The 26,759-nt window shown below is 38.9% G+C and overlaps 1 protein-coding gene across 5 annotated transcripts in view; it reads left to right on the forward strand.

Moving 5' to 3' along the window:
* The window catches only part of LOC126370919 (probable phospholipid-transporting ATPase IM), a 75,488-nt gene that overhangs the window by 40,677 nt on the left and 8,052 nt on the right, over positions 1-26,759 (forward strand). For 4 of the 5 annotated variants that reach the window (XM_050016043.1, XM_050016044.1, XM_050016045.1 and 1 more), the window contains 13 exons: positions 3,902-4,107; positions 7,709-7,839; positions 10,876-11,075; positions 12,594-12,812; positions 14,205-14,313; positions 14,880-15,019; positions 17,747-17,926; positions 18,868-18,978; positions 19,466-19,642; positions 20,167-20,338; positions 21,803-21,907; positions 22,857-23,009; positions 23,828-23,981. In XM_050016043.1, the coding sequence (XP_049872000.1) occupies positions 3,902-4,107; positions 7,709-7,839; positions 10,876-11,075; positions 12,594-12,812; positions 14,205-14,313; positions 14,880-15,019; positions 17,747-17,926; positions 18,868-18,978; positions 19,466-19,642; positions 20,167-20,338; positions 21,803-21,907; positions 22,857-23,009; positions 23,828-23,981 (2,057 nt within the window). The remainder of the gene's footprint in view (positions 1-3,901; positions 4,108-7,708; positions 7,840-10,875; positions 11,076-12,593; positions 12,813-14,204; positions 14,314-14,879; positions 15,020-17,746; positions 17,927-18,867; positions 18,979-19,465; positions 19,643-20,166; positions 20,339-21,802; positions 21,908-22,856; positions 23,010-23,827; positions 23,982-26,759) is intronic. The other variant, XM_050016042.1, reaches the window with a different exon arrangement.

Genomic DNA, 26,759 nt, shown 5'->3' on the forward strand with positions numbered 1-26,759 from the left:
CAAAAGGATTTTCCCGCTAATTCCAGTCCCGTGGGAATTTCGGGAATTCCTTTCTTAGTGTACCTCTACGGTATCTAAGGTACCTGCATGCCAAATTTCAAACGTCTAACTTGAGTGGTTTAGATTTTTCATACAAAAGGATTTCCCTTCACTACTTTGCTCCTATTGATTGTAGCGTGATGAAAAGTATACTATGACCTGTCCAGGAGTGTGAAGAATAATTGTACCAAGTTTCATTAAAATCCGTCCAGTAGTTTTTGTTTCTATAAGGAACATACAGACAGACAGACAGACAGACAGACAGACAGACAGACAGACAGACAGACAGACAAAAATTTTACTGATTGCATTTTTGGCATCAGTATCGACCACTTATCACCCCCTGATAGTTATTTTGAAAAAATATTTAATGTAAGTACAGAATTGACCTCTCTACAGATTTATTATAAGTATAGAAGATTAAGTACTCTTAACCAACAACATATTTGTATTTATATTTGAATAAAGATAAATATTATTATGTTGATACAACTTAAACAAATTATTTCGACCAAATTTGGTACCATAAAAACGGTCATTGTGACTAAACCTTAAAAGATAGACATATGCCGTCGCGGACTTTTTTTTAGATCATGTATAGAGGAATAATTCTTTCATACATATTTTTTGTGTATCTTGAACCGTTTTCGCAGCGCACGCAAAGAAAGCCTTCAAAAATGAATAATTTTCCCCGTTTTTTACACATTTACCGCTCTGTCTTTGCTCCTATTGGTCATAGCGTAATGTTATTTAGCCTATAGCCTTCCTCGATAAATGGACTATCCAACAAAAAAAGAATTATTCAAATCGCACCAGTAGTTTCGGAGATTAGCGCGTTCAAACAAACAAACAAACAAACTCTTCAGCTTTATAATATTAGTATAGATTTATATAAAGTTGCCTATAAATGGATGACTATTATATTATATTAGGATAATACAATATTTAATTTGGTACAAAACAAAAACACTATCTAAAGCGTTTTTTAATTGATCGGCAAACATTTTTATAACCGTGATGATAAAACATGATAAACAACATAAAATTGTCCGTTAATATTTTAGTTGTGTGTATGTATGTTATACTCGTTATTGTTTGATTGATTGGTAAGATTTATGAGGCGTGAAATACTAATGACTGTTTGGATAAAAGGATGTTTGTATGTGGAAACAATGTCGTTTGGCGTTTTATAAATTGCCTAACATGAACAACAACTAGACGGACCTAGACACTGAGTAGGGTCACTCCAAAGGTCATTCTTATGGTCCAAGTAGGTATTTGACGACCTCCGTGCTCCAGTGGTTGAGCGTTGGGCTCACGATCCGGAGGTCCCGGGTTCGAATCCCGGTGGGTGGGGACATACCATAAAAATTACTTTATGGTCTCTAGTTTGGTTAGGACATTACAGGCTGATCACCTGATTGTCCGAAAATAAGATGGTCCATGCGTGAAGGCACGTTAAGCCGTTGGTCCCGGTTACTAATTACTGATGTAAGTAAGTAGTCGTTACATGAGCCATGTCATTTGGCGGTTCAATAATAACCCTGACATCAGGGTTGATGAGATTGCACGGTAGAAGACCTCCATCCTCCACCTCCACCCATCCGCACTGGAGCAAGATGGTGGAGTATGCTCCATACCCCCAGACGAGTCAGTCGAGAAGTAATATATAAAATATAAACGTAATGTTTTTATCGTAAGCCACGAATAAGTAAAATCAGCCATTTGGCACTGATTATTACGATCAGTTCACCGACTACAGGACGGTCAGGCTTATTAATTTAGATATTGTTTTGAGCTACTGGGACTGTTGAGGCTCGTATTTCCACTAGGTAATAGGTGAATTTATATATTTATATTCAAGACGTGTTCGTCAAAAATATTAGTAATAAAAATTTATATGGTTTAATGCTGTAGGTATCATATATAAGATTTCATGAAGTCTTGAAATATTAATATTGATTTAACTGCCGGTGCGTCCAGGCGTTTCCATCATCGTTGAAGGCAACAGAAACTGCGGTCAGCACGTAACCGAACTAAATTTTAATTAATGGTTGAATCACTCGTTACCGCTTCCTGTTCTTATATTATGGCATACCGTAAAAATCTATTCCAACAAGGTCGAGAGAAAATGCGAAGGAATACATGTGTGGAGCTGGAGTTAATTTAAATAAAATTGCACATAAAAGTTAAATTTGGACTGTATTTAATAATATTATATTTTATAGTTACACTAGCTTTTGCCCGCGACTTCGTCCGCGTGGCGTGTTATAAAAGATAGATCTTTGTGTGTTTGGAAGTGCATATCAAATTTCAAGCATCTAACTTATGCAGTTTAGATTTTTTCATACAAATGTTTCTTCGCCTTAACTCCCGTTCCCGTGGGAATTTTGCAATATCCTGTTGCAACTAAGCTTTAAGTTAACTAAGGTACCTGCATGCCAAATTTCAAGCGTCTAACTTAAGCGGTTTAGATTTTTCATACAAAAGGATTTTCCCGCTAATTCCCGTTCCCGTGGGAATTCTGGGAATTCCTTTCTTAGTGAACCTCTACGGTACCTATGCTACGTTCCTTCCAAATTTCAAGTGCCTACGTTTAGCCGTTTAGGCTGTGCATTGATATGTCAGTCAGTCAGTTTCTCCTTTTATATATTTAGATGTTGAGTGAGTAAGCAAAGAGTTTGAGTAAAGAGTGTTAGAACCGCCATCTTGTGGTAGAAATTAAAAACTTAATCTAGTGTTGCCACATTATTTTATGTGAGGATTCGAACAGTACACAACACTGCATAATGTAAACAGATCGGTTTTTGCATATGCTATTCAACGGAATGAAAAGTTTGAATTGAAATTGGAAATATAATCAAGACTGGAACTAGGTTACCGTGTCGTGTACCTCTGATTACCCCAATCGGGAATATAGTCGTGAGCTTATGGTAATACATACATACATACATAAACTCACGCCCGTAATCCCTAATGGGGTGGGCAGAGCCACAAGTAATCAAAGACAACTTGCAGCCACTGTTGATACGAATTCCAAAGATGGATATGATGAACCTTATGGTGATAAGGGATCAGCCTATCGCCCATAACATTAGTCCATCATGTTAGAGGACACAATCCCTCTGTCGGTTTTTACGACATGCCCGGGAAGAGAAGCAGCTGAACGTGTTCTATGTTATATTGTATGTTGTATTGTATTGTATGTTGTTGTATGGTAATATTGTACTTTATAATAGACGGTGGGTAAATACTGGAATATGTTATCTTAAGATGCTACCCGCTACGCATGACAGCTAGTCGGAAAACTCACAAATAATAGTAAAGGAAGAATCGCTGATTATTTATCGTAAAATATCTTATGGGGTCAAACCCTCATGTCAGAGGGATTGTGTCTTGTAACTGATGGCCCAATATTATGGGCAATTGACTGACCACCTGGTCTATACCATACGGTATTATTAATTTATGGACTTCATACCAAAACTGGCTGCAAGTTGTATTCTAATCACATGTTACTCTGCTCACCCCATTAAGGATTACGGTACGATATGAGTATGGGATTTTGGTTTTATTATACTACAGAACTAGCGACTCGACCTGGCTTCGCCTAAGCAATTATTAGGGGCGTGCGTGAGTTTATGTAACAGAATACGTCGGCATGAGCTTCCACATATAGTTTTCACATTATTCGTTACTGAGCATCGCGACCACGAAGGATTTCTCTCCTATCCAAGCGGTTCCCAGTTGCATGAACCACTCGACACCTGTTTCCCCTAGTATCCTCCTCACCGCATCGGACCAGGTCGTTGTGCTCTTCCCTATTCAATTACACATTATTAACTAGGTGTTATCCTTCCAGCAACGCCACCAAAACGACTCCCAAGTGAACCACCGGCGGGCTAAAACATTACGCAATGGGCGGCTCGTCGAGGAGAAGTGGGCGTCGGTGCAGGTTGGTGACGTCATCCGGCTCGAGAACGACCAGTTCGTCGCCGCCGACATCCTGCTGCTCAGCAGCTCCGAGCCCAACGGCCTCTGCTACATCGAGACGGCCGAGCTCGACGGGTGAGACATATCCATTTTATTTATTTGTACACAATATCACAGACAGTACTGTTACACACAAACTCGGTAAATAATTAGTTAGTTCATATCTTTTTTATGGAAAATTCGGAAGGCACGCTAAGCCGTTGATCCTCAATACTAGCCGCCTCCGTGCTCCAGTGGTAGAGCGTGGTCACAAATATCACTTTGTAATCCTTTCATTAGTTTGCTTAGGACATCGCGGGCTGATTTCCCGATTGTCCGAAAGTAAGACGATCCGTGCTTCGGAATGCCTTCCGAAGCCATTGGTCCCGGTTACTACTGACAGCCGTGTCAGGAGTCTTTGGCGGCTGAATAATAACCCTGACACCAGGGATGTTGAGGTTACACGATAGAAGACACACCTCCACCCACAAAATAAATAATAAAACTACGTATCGTTATGCATGCAGTTCCCAGTTATGACAGAGTCAGATAAATTTACATTTGCCATTTTAAAATGTCGTGTTTGTTAAAATATCGCATTTGAATGTGCAATGTGGCATTTGCGAGTCTGTTTCCATCTGTCGTTGCATTGCGACATAATGCTGGTGTTGGGAAATAAAGATAAGGCATATCAGGCTAGTTTCCAACTAGTCAAATCAGTTACTTTAAAAAATAAAGGAATTTGTTTGAAAAAGCACACTGTGACGTCTTAGAAAAACGTGATAAAATTTCGGACTTATTATTACATTTTTTTTTATTAAAAGTCATTAAATAAGTTAAATAGTAAAATAAAATATGTTTTCATTAGTTTTGGATGTGTGTTTATTTAGTAATCAGAATTACATAATTTATCTTGAACCTAGTACACGACCCATTTCTGTATACTGATTTGCTGTTTATGTTTTGAGTACATTTCTGTAACACAATACATACTTACAACTCTTAAAAGTGGGTTGTGGAGTGCCTAGATCCAGTAATGAATTCCTACTTAGTAAAATGCCAAATAGGGCTTGTCCCAAAGCACATACTGAATTATGGCGGTAAAATCATTCCATCACATGGAAAAAGGAACTGGTTCACAAAACTATACCCCTTAAAATATAACATGATTAGAATAACAGCAGGACAGATATAAAGTGCATCGCCTAGCGCGAAAGAGCAGAGAGATATGTCACTCATACGTTATAAGTGTTGTAACCAATCCTTTCTTTTTGATAATATACAATGTTTGCGTGTAAAAAGTACTCCACAAAACAGTTTCATCACTCTCGTCTTAGCACTAAAAATAAAAGTGCAATCTGAATCATAATAAAAATGTATACTTGACACACCTCGCGCGACGCTATAAAGCTTATGGCACTAATATCCGTCGTCGTACTTGCGCCTATAAAAGTTATTTTCAACCTTTTATACATGTTTGATCCAGTTTTCCACGGTAACAATCGCGAATATAGTGAAATCATTCCATCAACAAACTTAAATATAAAAGCCGTTCCGTTTAACGTAATACGGTGTTACATACCAAGTATACGATATTTTCCGGACTAAGTAAAATATTGTTCATTCTAAAATCTAGTTAGGCAGAAGCTTCTTGAAACGTCTCACTCTCGAGATAAAATACAATAAACTCGCATCGCAATGAGGGACTTTCCAGGCCAGGTTCCTCAAGAACGGTATAGATGGCACTGTACAAATTTTCCTTCGTTTAACCTTCTAAATTACATGGATAACAGACATATATGTATCTTAAGTCTTTGTTTTTGGGTATAAATTATGATGACCCTTTTTATCACACCAAGGCACAAAATTACATCTTCCACCTATTATTATTTTGATCAAAATAAAGAGAAGCAACATAGGTATCAATATACTACTATACATAATGTGATCCAAATATCAAGCAGCAATTATTTTTATATATGCTTCTGCACTTTGTATTTTTGACTAATTATGTACCCGAGTAATATGCAATTATCACGTTAAATATCGACAGCGCCATCTGTATTGATTGGGGAAAGTAGCCTGGAAAGTTAAGTACAGTGAATTTATAACCAATTGTCACATTTTATGAATTTTGTTACACTTTTTCGAGAGATATATTTGAGTTCGAGCGCCTCAGAATGCACTAGTAAACTTCGGCTGTCTTAATAATTGTAGTAGCTAGTTAGCTTAGTTGTTAAAGACGAGGTCTTAAAGGTTAAAGGAATTATATTATACAAAAATCAATTATATATATTTAAAAGCTATATATAATATAATATCGTCGTAGTTGTTTCGTGTATCGTGGTCAGTCAGGCAGTGGCTTCTGTAAAAAACCTTACCTGTCAAATCTTCAGATTAGGTAAGCGGACCCTGTGAAAAACGAGATAATGCTATGGGGGTTATGAAGATAAATATCGTGACATATGCTTATTGTAAAGCAATTAATAGACACTTTTTGCTGACTTCTATTGTTAGTTCTATTCTTTCTCGGCTCGTAGCAAATGCGTGTTAAGAAAATCGATAAATATTTTGAAATCTCGCTTCATATATTCACTGGCCTTCAAACACATCATTAGACACATGCCTATTGAAATGATAAACATATATGCGTTCACATACGTCATAGTAGTTAAAACAGGCGTGGATGTGTCAAAATTTATGATCTCATAAACAATTGTGTTTTTAGCGTCCATTCTATTAAGTACGACACACGTGACGTCCGGGTGAAATTGGAGCCGTACATTTTCTACGTGGACGGCCACGAGCATAATCTGCATACATTTTAGTACCATTTCACATTAATTTTTTGACAAATTGCACTGTAAGTCTCACTAAATGTCAAATATGTTAGTGCGACAGAGTCCTAAAGTGGGTACATTATATTGCTCATGACTGTACGTGGCTAACTGAGGAAATGTTTTATTTGACCATTATTTCGAAGCAACTGTCACAGAAATGTTTATGTTGGCAAAACCGTTCCTTCAGCCCTGCTCCACTGACGCGCGTTCAATTAAATAATGAGACTCGTGTTACTGTTAGAAGTAGTTTTTGTTTATGTCTGACGTGTGTGTAAATTCATATCATGTCAAAAAACAGAAAATAGGTACTAACTAACGAGTGTTTGGTTAGCAACTGTCAGAATTTACGAAACTGTATAATTTGAATCAATAATAGCTTCAACACTTTCTTAAGTCTAAAGTCGTATGTAGGGGCTTGAAAGAATTATTGTCTGACCTAAAAATAATTTTGAATTTTTTATTGTACTTGTCCACACATATTAAAGCATGTAAGGTAAAGTTGAAAAATTTAAATCTCTGCGATTTAAATCTCTTTGTTTATAAATCTCTGCGAGGTTGTTCGGTGGCCTTTTGATATAATATAATTATATGACTATTATTGAGAGAGGGAGAGAGAGAGAGAAAACGTTTATTCAAACAAACAGCACACAAATACACATTATTAGTCTATGTCTACAATCTCACTGCTGGGCAAACCACATCGTCGTCGTGCTCTCTTATGTATCTCCTGACGTTGCGGTGTTGTACAAGCTCCATCCAATCTCTCTCTCTCTCTCTGTCTCTCTCTCTCTCTAGTACATGTCTATTGACATACTCTTCTGATCTTCTCAATACTTAAAGCAAATATTTGTCAACAGGGAGACGAACTTGAAATGTCGTCAGTGCCTTCTGGAGACGGCCGCGATGGGCCAGGACGACGCCCAGCTCGGCGCGTTCGACGGCGAGATCGTCTGCGAGACCCCCAACAACCTACTTAACAAGTTTGATGGTGAGCCACTTAGAACATCCTTAACCTAAGGCCCAGATTTCCAGACACAATAGTCCAAACAATGGGATAACGCTATGGAGATGATAACAAAAAATGCATACATTATTTTTGGTTTACTAATTTTATAACATTTACTGTTCAAATGAGTTAAAAAGGCCACATCGAAGCAATTCATCTAAAAAAGCAATAATGTAATTTGACAGTTGCGCATATAAAAAAAGTAAGTGCGCAATGCACATAAATGTCAAATTTTAATATTGCTTTCTTAGATGAATTGCTCCGTTGTGACCTTTTTAACTCCCCAGATATACCTATTTGACAACATTGCATAATATTATTTTATTTAGTGTGGCGTAGATATGACTTAAGTGTCAACTAGCCTACTTTTATAGTTTTACTGGCGAGCAATAAAGATTACTACGTTGTGTTAAGCTAAAATAGTGACTTGCAGCTAATAGTTCTTGTAACCAACGTACATCGCATCGGTTCGTTCACCCATCGCCTTGCGAAACAAATGCAATGGGTTTGCAAAATGTCGGGGAACCTATCGTGGGTGTCGCAACAATTAATTAATGCTCTAACATGGTTCTCACTGCGAACTCACATACACACATACATTGAAGTCGTTAATAACCAATGCCACGAAACTAGAAGAGGAAGTAGAATATGAAAGTTGAACTTGTAATAATTCAATTTTTCGCACTATAGTGGCTTTTTTAGTTAGGTAATATTCCATTACGCTAACCGCAGAGCCAATAATTGCTCGTAATTCTCATCGGAATGAAAGTTTATAAAAACAACGTGTAATGCGTGCGAAATTTATGATTTCTACATTATGCGATATCTTCCCATAGTATTATGACGATTAAAAGATAAGGTGTAGTTGCCAAATGCTGCAAAGGTGTAGTTTTATTTCATTAGTCTCCCAAGGTCTGTTTTAAACAGTGGTGTAAAAAAAAGATTTAAAGCAGCCTTTTTCGTTGACGTCGGTGTACAAAAACCACATAAGGTTATTGCTATGAGCTAGTAATTTAAACATAAAAGAATATAAATAGCCTGTACAGGGATTTAGTGACATCGTAACGAATACTGAGAGGGATGGTGGATGGTAAGATTTTAGGTGTTTTTTAAATTAATTTGCAGCTCGATACTTTTGCGACGGAAAATGGCTGAATCATCAGCTGAAAATGGTTGGTGGAGCTAGTGATTAATCACATCAAAATCTAAAGTGGCTGAAAGTCTTCTTTTCACGACTTGTTGGCTCTGCCTACCCCGACAGGGTATACGGGCGTGTGTTTATGTATTTCTGTATTTCTATATATATATATAAAATATCTTATAAACAACACAAATCGATTCATTCCTAGAACATAGCTTGATAAAGTGATAGGCAAACCCGAGTCCGCTTCACATTTCAATCAACTTTGAAGTGACTTGAACTAATTGATTATGTTTTATTTACTTACTTTGATTAAACATTTTATTGACAAACATTTTAAGGAATAAAAATATAAAGAAGATAATACTTTGTAAAAGTATTATTATAAAAGATTGTAATATTTTAGATAAATTGAAACTGTCCACCTATAAGTTACTTACCAGCTAGAGTTTGTTTCTAACCTAATCATCAAACCAATTTGAATTGAATTTGAATTTCTAATAACTATAATTCAAATGATGTAAAAAAGATACCCTTCAGATCAAAACGTACTGTTCTAGCCTTCTCGTTTTTGGTATTTCGTTTCATCAATATAATAAGTCATTAAACTATCTTCTAGTCCAGTAATCTTTGATCACAAGACACTTCATGTTCGTGATAATATATTATGTCATTAACACGCAGCTCTGCATTTTATAAGTGTAAACAAACATTTCGTAAATATGACAAAACACTCATCCTTATTTATTATCGTCAAGTAGGACGTTGCACAGGTATCTAAACGGTGCTAACTAGTTATTACACACTCAATTAGCATATTTTACCTAATTAGATAATCGTTTAAGTCTAAACTCGTTAGCACAGTAAAGACTGGATTTCAAAAGGTCAATTGTTATTTTAAACACATTTAAATCTTGGTAAAGTAAAAAGTGTCTTCATATTTGCTTTAGCGTTGTTTATATCTTCTGATTCCGCTTATTCTCTTACCAGTAGGTACCGAAATAAATACTTAGAATAATTTTCTCATTTATGACCTTTACGTAACTGCTTACTACTGAACTCATAACAATCTTGCGTCTGCCGTATTTTGCCGTGTTCGAAGATGTATTGGGCTGGTTTTCCCTTCGCGGGTTGGAAGGTCAGACAGGCAGTCGCTTCTGTAAAAAAACCGGACCTGTTAAATCTTTAGCTGAGGTAAGCTGACCCTGTGAAAAAAACAGGTTAATGCTAGGGGGATGATGATAGTAGGGGTAGAAGCTCCTACACTATGTTCGCTCGATCCCATAATAGGGTATTTGACTGGGTCAAAGATAAATTATAAAATGCTAATCTAGAAATAGGAACCAATCATTTTACTTTTCGACTTATTTCAGAATTTACGAATTAAGTAACGATGAGTACGACGTTTGACAGCTTTTATTGATGACGTTCCAGGACAGTATTTCTATACAAACTTCGATTCGTTAAAAGTATCTCATTTGACTAGGTTGTCAAGTAGCCTATAATTGGAAGATTTTTTATTTTCTCACGAGTTAATTACAGTACTTTGTATAACAATATTTTGTTTTTTTTTAAAGAACGTCTAGGGCCCCGTGCCTAGGTTTTTCTTGCAGCTTCTTTTCCCCGGCTATACAGGTTGTGAGAAGCTGCAGTAGTTTTAGGCGGATGAGACGTTCGTTATGTAAAAATTGACGATTCAAAGTGTAATTATGTTACCTACTGAATAAAGATATTTTTGAATTTGAATTTGAGTATAGCGTTTTTTGTGATTTTGTCTAGTTGATGGTTCAATGATAATCAAATTAGCGTATTTCGACCAGTACTCAATCAAGGTTTCCTATCGGATGTCTAACAAATATGGATAATGTTTCCCTCAGGCACGTTGAGCTGGCGAGACCAGCACTTCTCGCTGGACAACGACAAGATCCTGCTCCGCGGCTGCGTGCTGCGCAACACCTCGTGGTGCTATGGCGTGGTCGTCTTCGCCGGCAAGGACACCAAGCTCATGCAGAACTCCGGCAAGACCAAGTTTAAGCGCACCAGCATAGATAGGCTACTCAATTTTCTTATTATAGGGGTAAGTATTTTATATTATTTAATAGTGCCTTACCTCCAATGGGTTACCCCTATGTGTGATCTTATGTATGGATGTAATATATCTTCATCTACCCGTTCACTTATCCACCCCTGCGCCCGCTGCACGTGGTCAGCACGTGCAGCTGTAGTCTTCCACTTTTAACGCGATTATTTCTGGTCTGTGTTAGTCTCATCCATTGCTTTCAGGTCATTTCTTGTTTCTATTTATTCTGCTTTCACTATATCAGCTAATCCTCATATAGCTAAATAAAGTGAATGGAGATGGTCCATACGGTTTGATCCCTCTGAGGTGAACACGCAGTTTTAGCCAATGAGCATACATTAATTATGATGTCATGACTTTTTTAATAGATGGTGCGGAAGTAATGTTTCAGTGGCCAGTGGAATTCTACTGTAGTTCCTGATTTAAATTGTATAATGAATATACAAATATATATTAAGTAATAAATAAGGTTCGATCTACTCTGAACCGGCGTGCGTGTATAAAACGATTGATGAATGTGGATGAAGCAAGAGAAGGGTGTCAGGCAAGCAAATGAAATTCCATGGTCTCTCGTTACCCCGGTGGGAATATGCGTGAATGTATGTATGTAATAAACAAGGTTTTTATATGATATGACAAATAAGTCCGTATCCGGTTCCCTTAAAAAGAAAATTTAAGAGGCTCATAGGAGGGGTTGTTTACATCGTGTTGATAATAGCAAAGCAACCTTTATCAAAAGGCCAATACGCCGAACTTGTAAACGTTGCGAAGGTTACCTATTCACCTTACAGTGTGTGGGCGGCATTATTATACTATTCATAAACGATTATACACAGTGTAGTGTAGTTATGTTTGTATTGTTACACATTATACCGCCCACATCCTGCTTACTACCAGGAAAAGGAAATTTTAAGCAATTTTATATAAATATTAATTGTCTAATTGATAATAGGAAAGTCTGTAATTGCTTACAAATTATATATAACATTTCGAGTGTAACATTACAATATAATTTAGAGGATTACCATAGTTGTCGATCGATTTGCCTTCTAGAAAATACAATACAAGTTGAATACAAGTACTTCAAATATCAGTATTTTACTTACTTTTATGTAATAATTTAGGGGATTATTTACATACTGAGATCCATTAGCGCTCCCCATAATTCAGTCGATTGGGTAGTTTCCTAGGTCAAAAGATAAATTACGAGATTCTGATTACTAAATAAAGACAGATCTAAAGATGACAAAACTTTTCTTTTTACTATTTAACCTATTTATGAATTTTAATAAAGAAAAATGTAAAAATAAGTGCGACATTTTGTCACGTTATTCTATGACGTCACAGGTTGCTTTTTCATACAAATTCCATAGTATTTTCGTTTTTTAACGTTCAGTAAAAAGTAACTGATTTGACTAGTTGGAAACTAGCCTATTGGCGAATGCCTGTTATATTTGTGGGTGGGTTATATTTACGGGTATGTTTTTAATTTGATGTGTATTGTTTCCCCAACAGATAGTATTTTTCTTGCTGTCGATGTGCGTGTTCTGCACGGTGGCGTGCGGCGTGTGGGAGTGGCTGGTGGGGCGCTACTTCCAGGTGTACCTGCCGTGGGACACGCTGGTGCCGGCCGAGCCCGCCTCGGGCGCCGTCGTCATTGCCTTCCTCGTATTCTTCTCCTACGCCATCGTCATGAACACTGTCGTGCCTATCTCGCTCTATGTCTCCGTCGAAGTGAGTATTTATATTTTTAACGCCCTCCACAATGAGTATTTTAGGCGCATAATTTTAATTATTTTCAATTATTTTATCTTTTTGATGTTTACATTATTGAAGTTTGTTTATGTGGCGTCCAATATGGATTTTTCCCTTTATATGTTTACTATATGTTTATAGTACTAATAGCATTTTAGCGCAGATCGTGCAACAACAGAGTAGAAAGATAAAGTGCATACAGCTTGATGCGAAAGAGATTGCGGATAAAGAATAGTATTTTATGCAACAGTTGTATAAGAAGGGTCAAAAAATGCGAGTGGCGTGAGTTGCGATGTGAGCCTTGGCGAACATCGCAATAAGAGACGCCACGAGCATTTTTTGACCTAGTTATACAACGTTGCATACAATACTTTTTCTACGACGACGTAATTTTAAATGAAACAAAAATTATACAAAGAAAAATTTTATTTATAAAAATTATTTTCCAACGCGCGGGAAAATGGCGGCAAATGTATACTTTTTTTTATAGTATATCTATGGCACGGCTTTTCGGCGGGAAACGGGAACGGGACAGTTGCTTTCTTCATTGAGTAATCTAAATAATTAATACGAAGTGGTGTTTTGTGGTTAATGATCGCATTAAGTTAGTCGGAAGACATTCGCGAGTGTTATTATATTGGAGTATTCAAGGAACAAAGTGTATCTGCCTATTTTCGCTTCGTGCCGGGAAGCCGCTTCATAACTCAAAAGTTTATGCGGACTTTTGAGTTAATTCGTTTGGGGTTCGGAGTAGGAGTCTACTCCGAGGGTGGGGGCTTAGGTTTCATCATCATCACCTTTCATCATTTCATTAATCATCAAGAAAAAAAATACGTCAGAAATGGCTGTATGGGCATAGTTCCCTTTGCCTTACCCTTCGGGGAAAACCAAAACAAAAAAAATATCTATGGCACCCATATGGCACCAAACAAAGTAAAGGTGCCAGTTTCCAGGTCAAAAAAAAAAACAACAACAATGCTTTTTTGGCGACATTATAGTACAGTTACACTTTGTAAACAATGCTTTTATAGGCCATAGAGCGTACACTTTTTCAAAGAGTTTAATTATGTATGTACTTATATTAGACTTTTTGGTTATTTAAATGCCAGATTAAAGTAGAGGAGTAGAAAAAAAATATTATAGATATGCCGACTAGTCGAAAAAGTCGACTAGTACGCCAATATCATAGTCGGTGACTAGTCTGTAGATTGTAATCCAGAGTTAAAGAGTAATTATAAAGAGGAATTACAGGGATATCAAAATTATTATAAAACCAAATTATGATGTAGTCAGCACTTGCAACAGTGTCGAAATATCGGGAGTATGAACCCGTTATTATGTGTTTTAAATATGTATTATTTGTTGTTCTAGGTAATAAGATTTGCGCAAAGTTTCCTCATAAACTGGGATGAGAAGATGTACTACGAAAAGACTGGGACCGCCGCTAAAGCGAGGACTACCACCTTGAATGAAGAATTAGGTTGGTACATGAGTTTTGTATACTCATATAACGTCTACATCATTGGTACTCAAAGCTCTAATTCCTCGAACACGTAGTGTAAAAGTCGGTTTTAAATAGTCACTAGAACGAGGCTTCGTTTATCTTCTTCTTTTCGTGTGGGTTGTGAGGTGGAATACCAACCTCATCAACCCTGGTGTCAGGGTTATTACTGAGCCGCCAAAAGCCCTGACATGGCACATGTAACGACTACATACTTACATCAGTAAGTAGTAACCGGGACCAACGGCTTTACGTGACTACCAAAGCACGGATCATCTCATCTTACTTTCGGATAATCAGGTGTTCAGCCTGTAATGTCCTAACGAAACTAGGGATCACAAAGTGATTTTTGATATGTCCCCACCGGGATTCGGACCCGGGGCCTCCAGATCGTGAGCCCAATGCTCAACAACTGGACCACGGAGGCCGCTTCGTTCATAAAATCTGCAGAATGATGCAAGCACATTTTTGGATAGAAATCCATGTTGTATCACAAATTCATAATGATTACCACATCAAATGTTCACCGCTGTAATTGTCTCCAGGTCAAATCCAATACATTTTCTCGGACAAAACGGGCACTCTGACGCAGAACATAATGACGTTCAACAAATGCTCGATCGCCGGCGTCTGCTACGGCGACGTCGTCGACGAACACACCGGCGAGACCATCGAACTCACAGACGTAAGTTGACAATCTATACGGCACACCACTCTTTACAGACCAGTAGCAGGCACAGCAATAGAATATTCCTAAAGACACATCCAGTATGCATGTAGGCCTTAGTTTTAAACACTTGACATCGGAACAGGCACGCAAAGAGCCCACGATTTTGTTTTGCATGTGTTTGAGTTTGTCCTTTTGAAGAATTCAAGAGATTCGGAGTGATTTGTAATGATATTGAATCTGTTTGTCCGTCCCGCTTCGGGTGTCTCTGTATGATGGTGTGGAGCGTTCGACATCTATCATGTCATACTGTGTTTTGTCTTCGAGTTTGTGCATGGGTACAGAGTATACACGCTGCGACATAGTTTTAATTTCGATTATTCATGCACTGTACAAAAATTGCCATATTTTATTTCACACGACACTACCACCCGCCACTCACTAGACTTTGATTTTTATACTTTTTGCATGTAAAGACACCGCAGAGAAGTAGATCGTACACATATGGTCGGGCACATCTGCTATTTGTTACCTATGAACTTTTAAACGAATACACTGAAATACTAGGTTGGTTGTCAAACGAAGTCCGCCTACGTTAATACATTAAATATAATGACATGGTATTCTGTAGCATGGTCGTAAAGTTTAAATTGTAATGGAGCATTAATTAGTACTCAGAAGCGACACTGATTTACCTACTCACAAGGTGTGGTGGACCGTCATCGACGGAGCGATCGATACACGCGACACGCTCGTAACGATCTGTCATCAAGTGGAGCGGTCACTGGAGGATTATAATAAGGTCCGTCGAAGCTTTTAGGAAGACGTAGAGTAAGCATTTAGATAGTTGCGGTAGGCGTATGGGTGGTAGGCGCCTGTGTGACGTGTGTGGTGGTGCAGCTATCGTCGCGGGGCGGCGGGGGCGGCGGGGCAGGCGGGGGCGGCGGGGCAGGCGGGGGCGGCGCGGCGGCGGGCTGCAAGGCCGCGGCGCGCGCGCGCCTGCTCGACACCGAGCACGAGCAGGGCCGCTCCACGCCCGGCGCACGGCACAAGGACCGCACCGTACGATACCACATACCTCTATACCCTGTCCGCACCGCCGTACGTTCATTCGCATCCGACCTTAGGGCCCAGCCAAGTTGAAATGTTCTTAATCGACACTCGCTAACTTATAACTCACAGATACGCATCATCTTTGACGCAAAGTGGCCATTTTATCGGAGGAGTTATACTTTAGGGATTATTCACTTAGAAACATTTGCAACTTGGCCAGGCCTTCTTATCGGGGACACTTTTGGTCCTGCCAAAAATGAGACCAAAATCGGTTTTACGGAAAAAACTGCCGTCTAAAACCTATACCAGTTGATTTGGTTCTCTTTGATTAAAAGGAAGCGAATGAATGTATCATCTATCGTAAACTTCTTTCTTCCGGAAGACTGTGATCTTCGCAAGCGATATTTCGTTCAAAATGCGGGTAATTTAAGTTTCATTCCTGTAAAAGAACTATTGAAACCCATATTTGAACAAAATAGTTGCTACCTTCTTAAAGCTTTCAATGGTACTAGGCTAACTTACTGACCGTAACATAGGCGAGTAGACTATGCAATTTACCTTCGATCTAGAAAAATAACCACTTCTAAAATCCCAAGCACAGTGTACTTGCGTCCTGTGTTGCTAGAGAAACGAATATTTGTTAACTTGTCACATAATCTAGTAAAACCTTCTACGCAAGCTATATCTTTTAGGTATTGGAACTCTTGTATAATACACAAATCTTTCACGTTTCTTGGATACACTACAATCTGAACACTAACGTATTTTATGTATTAAAATGAGCTGAATTTATTGACACGGTTTTTGGTTTCTTATCCTTTAATATTTCAAACATAAAAAAGAACTTACATGTACATTCCAATAGATCAACTAAACTTGATGTTATGTTGTGTTGTGTGTTAACATTAGTTGTGTTGTGTTTGTATTGCATGTGACGCTTTGCATCGTGTTGTTATGTTATACTTATTGTAGTCAGCTTATTAACACCAATAACATTGTATGCGTGTGAAAGTCTTCGTTAAACATACGGCGAGTATTTTACTCGAACAAGCTATTAATTCTGTGCAATTCACTCCAAATTATTTGAGCCAGGCATTTATTTTTTGACATGGGAATAGGGGAAAAAGTCAATTGGTACCAAACAATCGTTTAATTGTCATGATTTGACGAGAGTTAAAGATTACTTATATTGTACTCGCCGTACGGGTATTATGTTATGGGAAACTCCAGCTGCTTGCGAGCGGTCCCGTTAGTGTTTGTAGATGACATTCTAATAAGACATGTTACGACAATTACATGCATCAGCTATCATTATACATATTTTACGCCAGTAAGTCAACTGAAACACCTGATTTGATATTATGACAATGATAGACATTACTTTGACATATCCTAAATTACCGAAGAAATATTATAACAGTAAAAACCATATGGTTCTTGAAAAGTTGACCGATCATGCATAGGACAGATTTCCCATATCAACCGACGACTTTAATCGACAACAACGTCGCAATGTTTAACGAAGACTTCGGATGCGTTCCCACTAAAGTGCAGATGACCGGAGACAAGCAGTAATCGATCAATCACAGCGATTATATTCTCATTCGCGATTGGTCAATGCCGCGCTCCAGTGGGAACGCACATTTTAAAACTCGACCGGCCGTGTTCTAATCTGCGTTGTCATGGCAACAGAGCACAGAACCGCTGGACTTCTCCTTCAACCCGGAGTATGAGCCGGAGTTCAAGTTCTTCGATACAACACTGCTGGAGGCTGTGAAGCGAGGAGATCCGGATGTACACGATTTCTTCCGGTTGCTCGCTCTCTGCCACACCGTCATGCCTGAACAGAAGAACGGACGACTTGAGTACCAGGTAAGCATAAATAGTCAACTTATATAGAGCCGAGTAGAGATAACCTGTCCAGATGGGGATTTCTGAATGGATCGAACTTGGAATATTAGTGTGGTGGTACACCACAAACTAAGGCTCGGCCCGGGCGCCCTGACACCTGTACACGGGAAGAGATAATAAATGCTACCCACTCTCGTCCGGATGGTAAAATACTCTGCTGACAAAATCTGACATGCCATCAAGAACATAACCGGAGTCAACTCGACATCTCGCTGTAAGCAATCCCCTTGACTCAAAATGTATAGTTAGTGTAGTAGCCGACTCACGATCAACTACAACGATTCGTGTTATTAGTACATTTCAAGTCCGACTTAATGCTGATTGAAGAGGTAACACGCCAGAGACACCTTGAGACTCCGTGTTGTAGAGTAAATTTATAATGAAGTCCAACGATTTTCCATATGTCACCTGAACTTAAGGAATAATAAGCTCCGAAGCACGGATCATTTTACTCAATCAATCAATTCTTAATCAATCAGGCGATCAGCCTGCAATGTCCTAACTAAACTAGGTATCACAAAGTGATTTTTGTGATATGTCCCCACCGGGATTCGAACCTCTGGGACCTCCGGATCGTGGGCCCAACACTCAACCACTGGACCACGGAGACACTTTATACCAAAATCTCGTTCTTCCGTGTGTGGCGTTCAGTCCGCGCGCTCCCTTTTTCCTTAAAGGATTACGATCATTGAATCTGAAGTGAGAGACCGAGCGGGTGATCTCGGCACCGATACGAATTGGTCTCTTCTTCTAGTGTGTGGGTTGTGAGGTGGATTACCAACCTCATCATCCCTGGAACGAATAACGAATCGTATCGTATGTTTACGGAGGGAGAGTATCCGTTTTATACGCACTATTATTCTCTAATCTATGCTAATGCTTCACGAACATATTTTATCCAGGCACAATCTCCGGATGAGGCGGCTCTAGTGTCTGCGGCCAGGAATTTTGGGTTTGTCTTCAGAGGACGCTCGCCTAATAGTATTACAATAGAAGTTATGGGTAAAACAGAGGTAAGCCAAACCATGTCACATAATTTTTGTACCTTATAAGTCGCGTTTGGAACCGTTCTGTAGTTTTGTCTTTAAAAACTTTTGATCTTCTGATACTTTGATTGGTGTTGTTCATGGAACTGATTGCCAGCGAAAAATATTCTATTATTTCAAGATGCAATATGATCTCGCGATTTTTTACTAACTTTAAAGTCTAGAACTCCAGAGAGTTTATGACTTGGAGAGTCGTAAGTCACAGATACTTGAAAGAATATAACAAAACATAACATAGCTCACGTCTGTCTCCCTGAAGGGGTAGGCAAAATACCCACTTTTCGCCAGCAGTGTTTATAGGGGGCGAACCTGTATAGCCATTAACAGCACAAATTCTGGAAACCATGTGATATAATTACCTATGATCCGAACACGAATTCAAACCCAGTTGAAGTCGAAACCAGTTGTAGAAGTTGGAATAAACCATAATCTATTTCCCTTTCTTTTGTTTCAGGAGTATGAGTTGTTATGTATATTAGATTTTAATAATGTTAGGAAAAGAATGTCCGTGATATTGAGGAAGGATGGTGAAATTAGGTTATATACAAAAGGTGCTGATAATGTAATATACGACAGATTAAAACCTGGTAGTCATACGGATATGAAGTCAAAAACGCAGGAGCATTTAAATGTAAGTATACACACAAAATACGAATATAACTTGTCATAAGTTTTAAAATATTATTTATAAAGTTATAAATATGTCCATAGCTATTCGTAGACTATCTATAGTCTATCCTTTCACGATTTTTCAGTTATTGTATTAGCTACATACTTTTACTTATTCAAAAATAAGTATCTTTTCCATTATGGTGATACAGGTGTAAACTTTACATTGTGCACTATCCCCTATGGCCAGTCTTCCCTTTTTATATATATTTACTTATTGTACAATTGTCGCATATTGCAATGGTGTCGATTCGGGCAACCACCAACTTAATTTTATCTTATTTTGACAGGACTAAAACTAGCTCCATCTCTTTCTTGTACGTATTGTTAGTGAAGGACGGCATTCATTTAAGAGCTGTCGAAAATTAAGTTTGTGTCTGCCTGAATAGGCACCGTTACATAAGTATTTGGACGAACAAGACCGGTAACATTGATTGTGTTTGTACGTATCTTAAAATACTCTGAATATGTGGTTATTGTTTGTAGAAATTCGCGGGCGAGGGTCTCCGCACCCTGGCGCTGGCGTGGCGGCGGCTGGACGAGCGCGGGTTCACGGAGTGGAAGCGGCGCCACCAGGCCGCGGCGCTCGCACTGCACGACCGCGACGAGCAGCTCGACGCCATCTACGAGGAGATCGAGACCGACCTGCTGCTCATGGGTACGCTCACTCACGACCATATCCCAGTGGGGTCGATGTGCGACACTGCATTTTCTTTGTTGTTGTTGTTGTTGGAACAATAGTAACACCGTTGTGTTACTTGTTCTTTGTAACATAACATAAGCTCACGACTATATCCTAATTGGGGTAGTCAGAGGTACATCCATCTCAAGTACCCACACTTCACCGAGCTTTCTGTTGGACATCTAAAGAGAGCCAACTGTGTTAGTGAAAACTGTACTTAAGAAAAAATAATAACTCATTGGTGCAAGTCCAGTACCGGGGTTCGAAGCGACGCTCCTCATTTGGAAATATGGACCACAGTGACTGCCCGGTCACTATATACAAAAATCTCGTTCTTACATATACACAGATGTAGGTTGGTCGCCCTTACCACGTGCGTGCGAGCGAGTCAGAGAATCCGTGCGCGCTCTTTACGACTAAAGTAATATGCAACTCTTGAATTGAATTGGGCTCCTAGGCCAAAGATAAATTATGAAATTCTGATTATTAAAAAATAAAGGTGACAAAAAACGTTTTTTCTAATTAACTTATATGTGATTTTAAAAAAATAAGTGCGACATTTGTCATGTTTTTCTAAGATGTCACATGTTGCTTTTTTATAGTCCATAGTGATTTCGTGTTTTGACGTTTAGTAAAAATTGTTATGTATGTTTATGTTTAACTGATTTGACTAGGAAACTAACCTATTGTCCAGAGACGTCGCTTATATAGCACTCCCTAGAGATATGCAATTAATGTGCATGGGATATAAGCGCGTTAAACAGTCAATTCCAATTCATTCTAGAGCAACGAGCTTGGATAGAATTTGACCAAAAAACAATAAAGACGCAATGCTTAAGGGTGTTGGGACCCTCGCTATATACGTTTCGGCGACAATAGATGGCGTAAGTGTACACCATTCGGTGATCGTCATTTTTTTTGTCATAGATACATACACATACATACATACATAAACTCACGCCCGTAATCCCTAATGGGGTGGGCAGAGCCACAAGTAATCAAAGACAACTTGCAGCCACTGTCAACTGTCACTGTCTGTCTGTCATAGATAAACTAAGCTAAATGAGATCTATACCTTTTTGCCACTACTTGAAGGTCTAAGAACCTACAAATAATAAAAAATTTAAACCTTTCCTATTTTCTTCAGGTTTACTCTGGGTCTGAAGTTCTTGACAACTTCCTATTTAAATGTTATTTTTATTACTTATTATTAGAAACTACTACCGGGTAAATGAGAATTATTTACGGTTTATAGTGAATGCGCTATACGTACGCCATCTAGGTAACGGATAGGAACTATACTAGGGTCCCTACACCCTTAATCAGCCAATGCATTCTAGAGCAACGAGCTTGCGATAGGATTCGACCAAAAAAATAAAAATAAAGACGCAATGCTTAAACACTATTTGCAATGTTAATTATTTATGTGTTTTCTTTCAGGAGTAACAGCGATAGAGGATAAATTGCAAGACGGAGTACCGGAAACGATAGCAAATCTAAGCATGGCTGGAATCAAGATCTGGGTATTAACAGGAGATAAGCAAGGTAAGGTTATTGTTGTTAATACAGAGAAAACTGTTATAATAAGGCTGCGCTCGTGCACTATAGTTAATCAGCGATCGATTCAAGTCATATGTCTGTCATACAGTTCTTTTTAATACTTATCAAGTGACATAACATAACGCCTATATCCCCGAAGGCAGAGGTGTATAGTATTATACTTCCTCCCCTCGCCAGTTATGTTTAAGTCCCATGTAACAGGGGGCGAGCCTATTGCCATTAACCGGGCTCTACTCGTGGAAACCACGTGATATCACATCTGCGATACAGGGTTTCCCTAGTGCGGGGTCCACCAGTAATGTATACATGTTTAAGTTTTTTGATAAATAAACATATTCTATTCTATTCTATCAATTATCTATGCTCCAAACATGAATTCAAAATCATTAAGTCGAAATCAGTGGTTCAGAACCACTGTGAGGCACTGAGTGGGGTTCGAATCCCACACTACGCTGTAAATCACGCGTTCTCCAAACAGGCCAAAATTAATTAGTGGGCGTAACGCTTAGAAATAGAGGACCAAAACGCGATCACGCACTATTCGAGTATGGATGTGTAATAGCACACCCTGCGGGCTTAGCACCGTAAGCGCGCGACTCTTTCTCGCCCCGACATACGTCACCCGTCACTCTCTCACAGTACTGCACAGAAAGAGACAGACGATCTCTGTCGCGGCGAGAAAGAGTCGCGTGCTTACGGTGATAAGCCCACTGGACACTTCATACAAAACACCTTGTTTTACACAGCCACTACACATTGACGTTATCGTACACGCGCATCTGTTAGTGTGATGTCAGATGTCCATACGATTGAAGACTAAAGTAAGACCGAGGGGGTTGAGGTAAACCCAGCTCAGCCGCTGGTAGGCAGCGGAGAGTTGCCATTCTGTACTTAGTGTTATCTATGGTAACAGTCGCAATCACAATCGTTACAGAGACGGCGATAAACATCGGGTACTCGTGCCAGCTGCTGACGGACGACATGGCGGAGGTGTTCGTGATCGACGGCGCCGGACACGACGACGTGGCGCGCCAGCTGGCCAAGTGCCGCGACAGCATACGGGTCGTCAACACCTTCCTGCCACACGGTCAGACTTGCTCTCACGCTATATCTTGTAGCCATGTTTAGGTATATAGTCTCTATGGTCCTGTGGTACACCGGCTTGCTTCTCGAACGTGGAGTGCCGGTTCGAACCCCGGTCGCGACTGTCACCAATGTGTTATTTATTTGACTTTAAGTGCAGATTTCATTGACACAGTTGGCTCGGCCATTATAAAGAGCGATACAGCTCACCACCTTTCACGTTGGTCTAACAGAAAGCTCGGTTCATCAGGGACTGGCCGGAGTACGCATAGGACCGTGAAAGATAGAAAGAGGAAGGGGAGGTCTTCGCCTAAAGGTGGAATCTTGTAGGCTAGATTAGAATAGATTTTAAAAATAAACTTGCTTTACAAGTCAGTCGATTACATAAGATTACTAAATCTTTTAAGGGGCAATGTATACGTTTTTACAATAAGATTCCCATTGACTATCAGAATTTGCCTTTAAACTGTTTTAAGACAGTAGTTAAACAAAAACTTTACAAAAAAGATTATTATAAAGTTAGTTATTATTTAGAAGATATGAATGCGTGGGATTAACTGTCTGAGAACTGATATTAGGCAGCTAAGTTACTCAATTGTATACCAATATTTTATGTTTATTCTTATTTGTTTAAAGAACGTCTAGGGCCCTGTGCCGAGGTTTTTCTTGCAGCTTCTTTTCCCCGGCTATACAGGTTGTGAGAAGCTGCAGTAGTTTTAGGCGGATGAGACGTTCGTTATGTTACCTACTGAATAAAGATATTTTTGAATTTTAATTTAGAATACCGAAGCATTTTATTTCAACCAGAACCTTCATCACCAGGCTCGACAGACCCGAAAACTCAAAATCAGCCGGAGACGGCCAACGGCGGCGCCGTGCCGCGGCCGTCGCCCGGCCGCGCCGCCAACGTGAAGCTCAACGCGCCCGCCGTCTCCGTCGTCACATTTAGGTGGGAACATAACACAATACCACACAGGTAGAGAGACAAAGAGCTATGTTATCACGCCTGAGCCTCTTCATGCATCGCTCTGTACTGTCCACTGTGACGTGTTTGTGCTGGCTGTGGTTGGCGAAGACTGTTGCCGTCGCGGTGGGGTTGGGTACTTGCTCACGTCATGAGCGATGACGCGACGTCATCGCATAGTTTGCTACGCAGTATAGGTAGGCGCGGATATTTAGCACTAAATTAATACGCTAGTTGACTGAGTCAAAGATAAATTATAAAATACTCTTTCAGATATAAAAGCCAGTCTAAGATGAATAAATGCCCAATTTTTAACAAAAAGTCGACTTTTGACTACGTTTCTTGATGACGTCATACATTTGTATTTGTATACGAATGCCATAGAAATATATCGTACCGTTTTGACGTATATGAGTAAAAAGTATCTCATTTGACTAGGTTGCCCTCTTGACTATTGTCTCACTATTATTGTTATTTTGGTACGTGTATTTTTCTAATAGTAATCGACTGTAGTATCCTGGACTTCGTTAAAGTTTCTGATCATCCAAGTGACGTAAGCAAGTAAACTCACTACTACGGTAACAAGTTGTGTTTGCCAACCACGGCGCTATGCGTGTCGGTGTAATCGACTTCAGTTGCCAGTTTTTGTGGCTTGCCAGGTATCGTACTTCGTCAATATAGGGTCGTGTACGCATTTTTAATTAAGTCGCTACATAAACCTAAAGTCCGTCCCAGACGGTGAATACGCTATAACATTTTATTTTAAGGGAAAGACAAGTAGTATGCATGCACCAAAATGAGAGAACTAATATATCCGGTTCTCGTGTGTTAACCTATATTCGTCGTTCTAAAAAAAAAAAACATTATGAAGGACTTAAAGCACTTGTGGGTTGTGAGGTGAATGACCAACCTCATCAACCCTGTTGTGAGGCTTATTATACAGCCGCAAAGGCCTCTGACGTGACTTAAGTAACGACTACGTACTCTCATAGATTTATGTGATTTGTCCCCACCGAGATTCGAACCCGGTACCTCCGGATCGTGTGCATAACGCTCAACTACTGGACCACGGAGTCCGTTGGACTTAAAGGACTGACTAGCGGTGTCTAGTACCTTATAATGCGAGTCTGTAGACCAAATAAATACTTTTATCTATTTGTCAAAAAAATGCGTATACGAACTTAGTAAAAATATACATAACTCATAATGTAATTTGTACTCATCAATGGGTAGTTCTTATGTATTTTAGAACCGCATTATTTGGCTTGTAAATCATAAAAAGGTGCGAATTCTAGAATTCCGCTTTGTATACATGTAGCTATTGATATTGTCAAATTGTATTGAAGAAGTAATTTAATGTTGTCTACTAACTTTTTGTTCCTATTACTACAAAATATTTAAGCCCATAATAAATGTTAGTGGAATTAATTACTTGAAAAGTTGTATATATTATGTTGAAGTTGTATGTGTCACTTTGTACTTGAAGGTGTATAAAGTACATAACAACTAATAGATTTATTCCAAACTGTGAACTGAAGTGGTTACGCTTTCCTCTGATACTAACTCTCGTGTGTTTCCGGCACCCTGTCTGTATGTTTGTACACAACCCGAGAGCTCTTTCTCTCTCTAACCTTTTAATATCTAACCCGACACTAATTAGATGATAGACCCTATAGGCACTCATCAACACTCTAATAAGTAATACCATAGTAGGAATATAACAGTAGATTAATTCCTTCAACCGTATGGCTCGGACTCCACCAAGGTTAGGCTTAGGTGTGCTGTAGGTTTGTGCTGTAAGTCGGTAGACAACATAACGTATAAGAAAACCAGGTATGCTCAAAACTGACAGCTAGCATTTCAAGGTTAGCCCAGCTGACGTCATCACACCCTGCGTTGCCATTTCGTAAAAAAATAAATTACCCACGACCAATGTTTTTATATTTACTTTGCAAGGAAACTTTGAACTTTTAATAAAATATTTACTTACAGACATTTTATACAGGGTGTTAGTGACATCGTAACGAAAACTTTGAGGGATGATTCAGGCCATGATTCTGAGTTGATATCAAGTGGAATTTTCCGTCGCAAAAGTATGGAACGGAAAATAATATAAAAAAGGTCTAAAATTTTCATGACTTCTCCGACAGGAAATTCCACTTGATATCGTCTCAGAATCATGGTCTGAATCATCTCCTTCAGTATTCGTTACAGTGTCACATACACCCATACCTACTTGTATGGCTACTGTATGTACTTGTATGGGGTGTAAGTGACATCGTAACGAATACTGAGAGGGATGATTCAGCTGATTATTTTGAGTTAATATCAAGTGGAATTTTCCATCGCAAAAGTATAGAATTGAAAATAATTTAAAAAAACTAAAAAAATAACATGAATTTTGCGACGGAAAATTCCACTTGATATCAACTCAGAATCATGGCCTGAATCATCCCTCTGAGTATTCGTTACGATGTCACTAACACCCTGTATGTGTGACAAGTATTAGTAATTAAATAGATTAGTCAGTAATTCTCTTAATTTTCAATAATAAAATTTACGTGCTTGGCGGCTTGTCATAGGATTGAGCATACCTGGTCTTCTTATACCATGTAAATGAACTGTTTTTTTTGTTATTTACTTACCAATATGGTTACTTAATACACAGCTCAGCACATCTTCACATGGTGGAGTCTGGGCTTTAGTAAATACGAACACTTGACTACATAATTATTCTCCTTCCTTTTTTAAACAGCAGAAGCTTGAGTATTTTCATCAGTTTATGTAGTT

The sequence above is a fragment of the Pectinophora gossypiella genome, chromosome 11 (assembly GCF_024362695.1).
Source record: "Pectinophora gossypiella chromosome 11, ilPecGoss1.1, whole genome shotgun sequence".
In the NCBI taxonomy this organism is placed as follows: domain Eukaryota; kingdom Metazoa; phylum Arthropoda; class Insecta; order Lepidoptera; family Gelechiidae; genus Pectinophora; species Pectinophora gossypiella.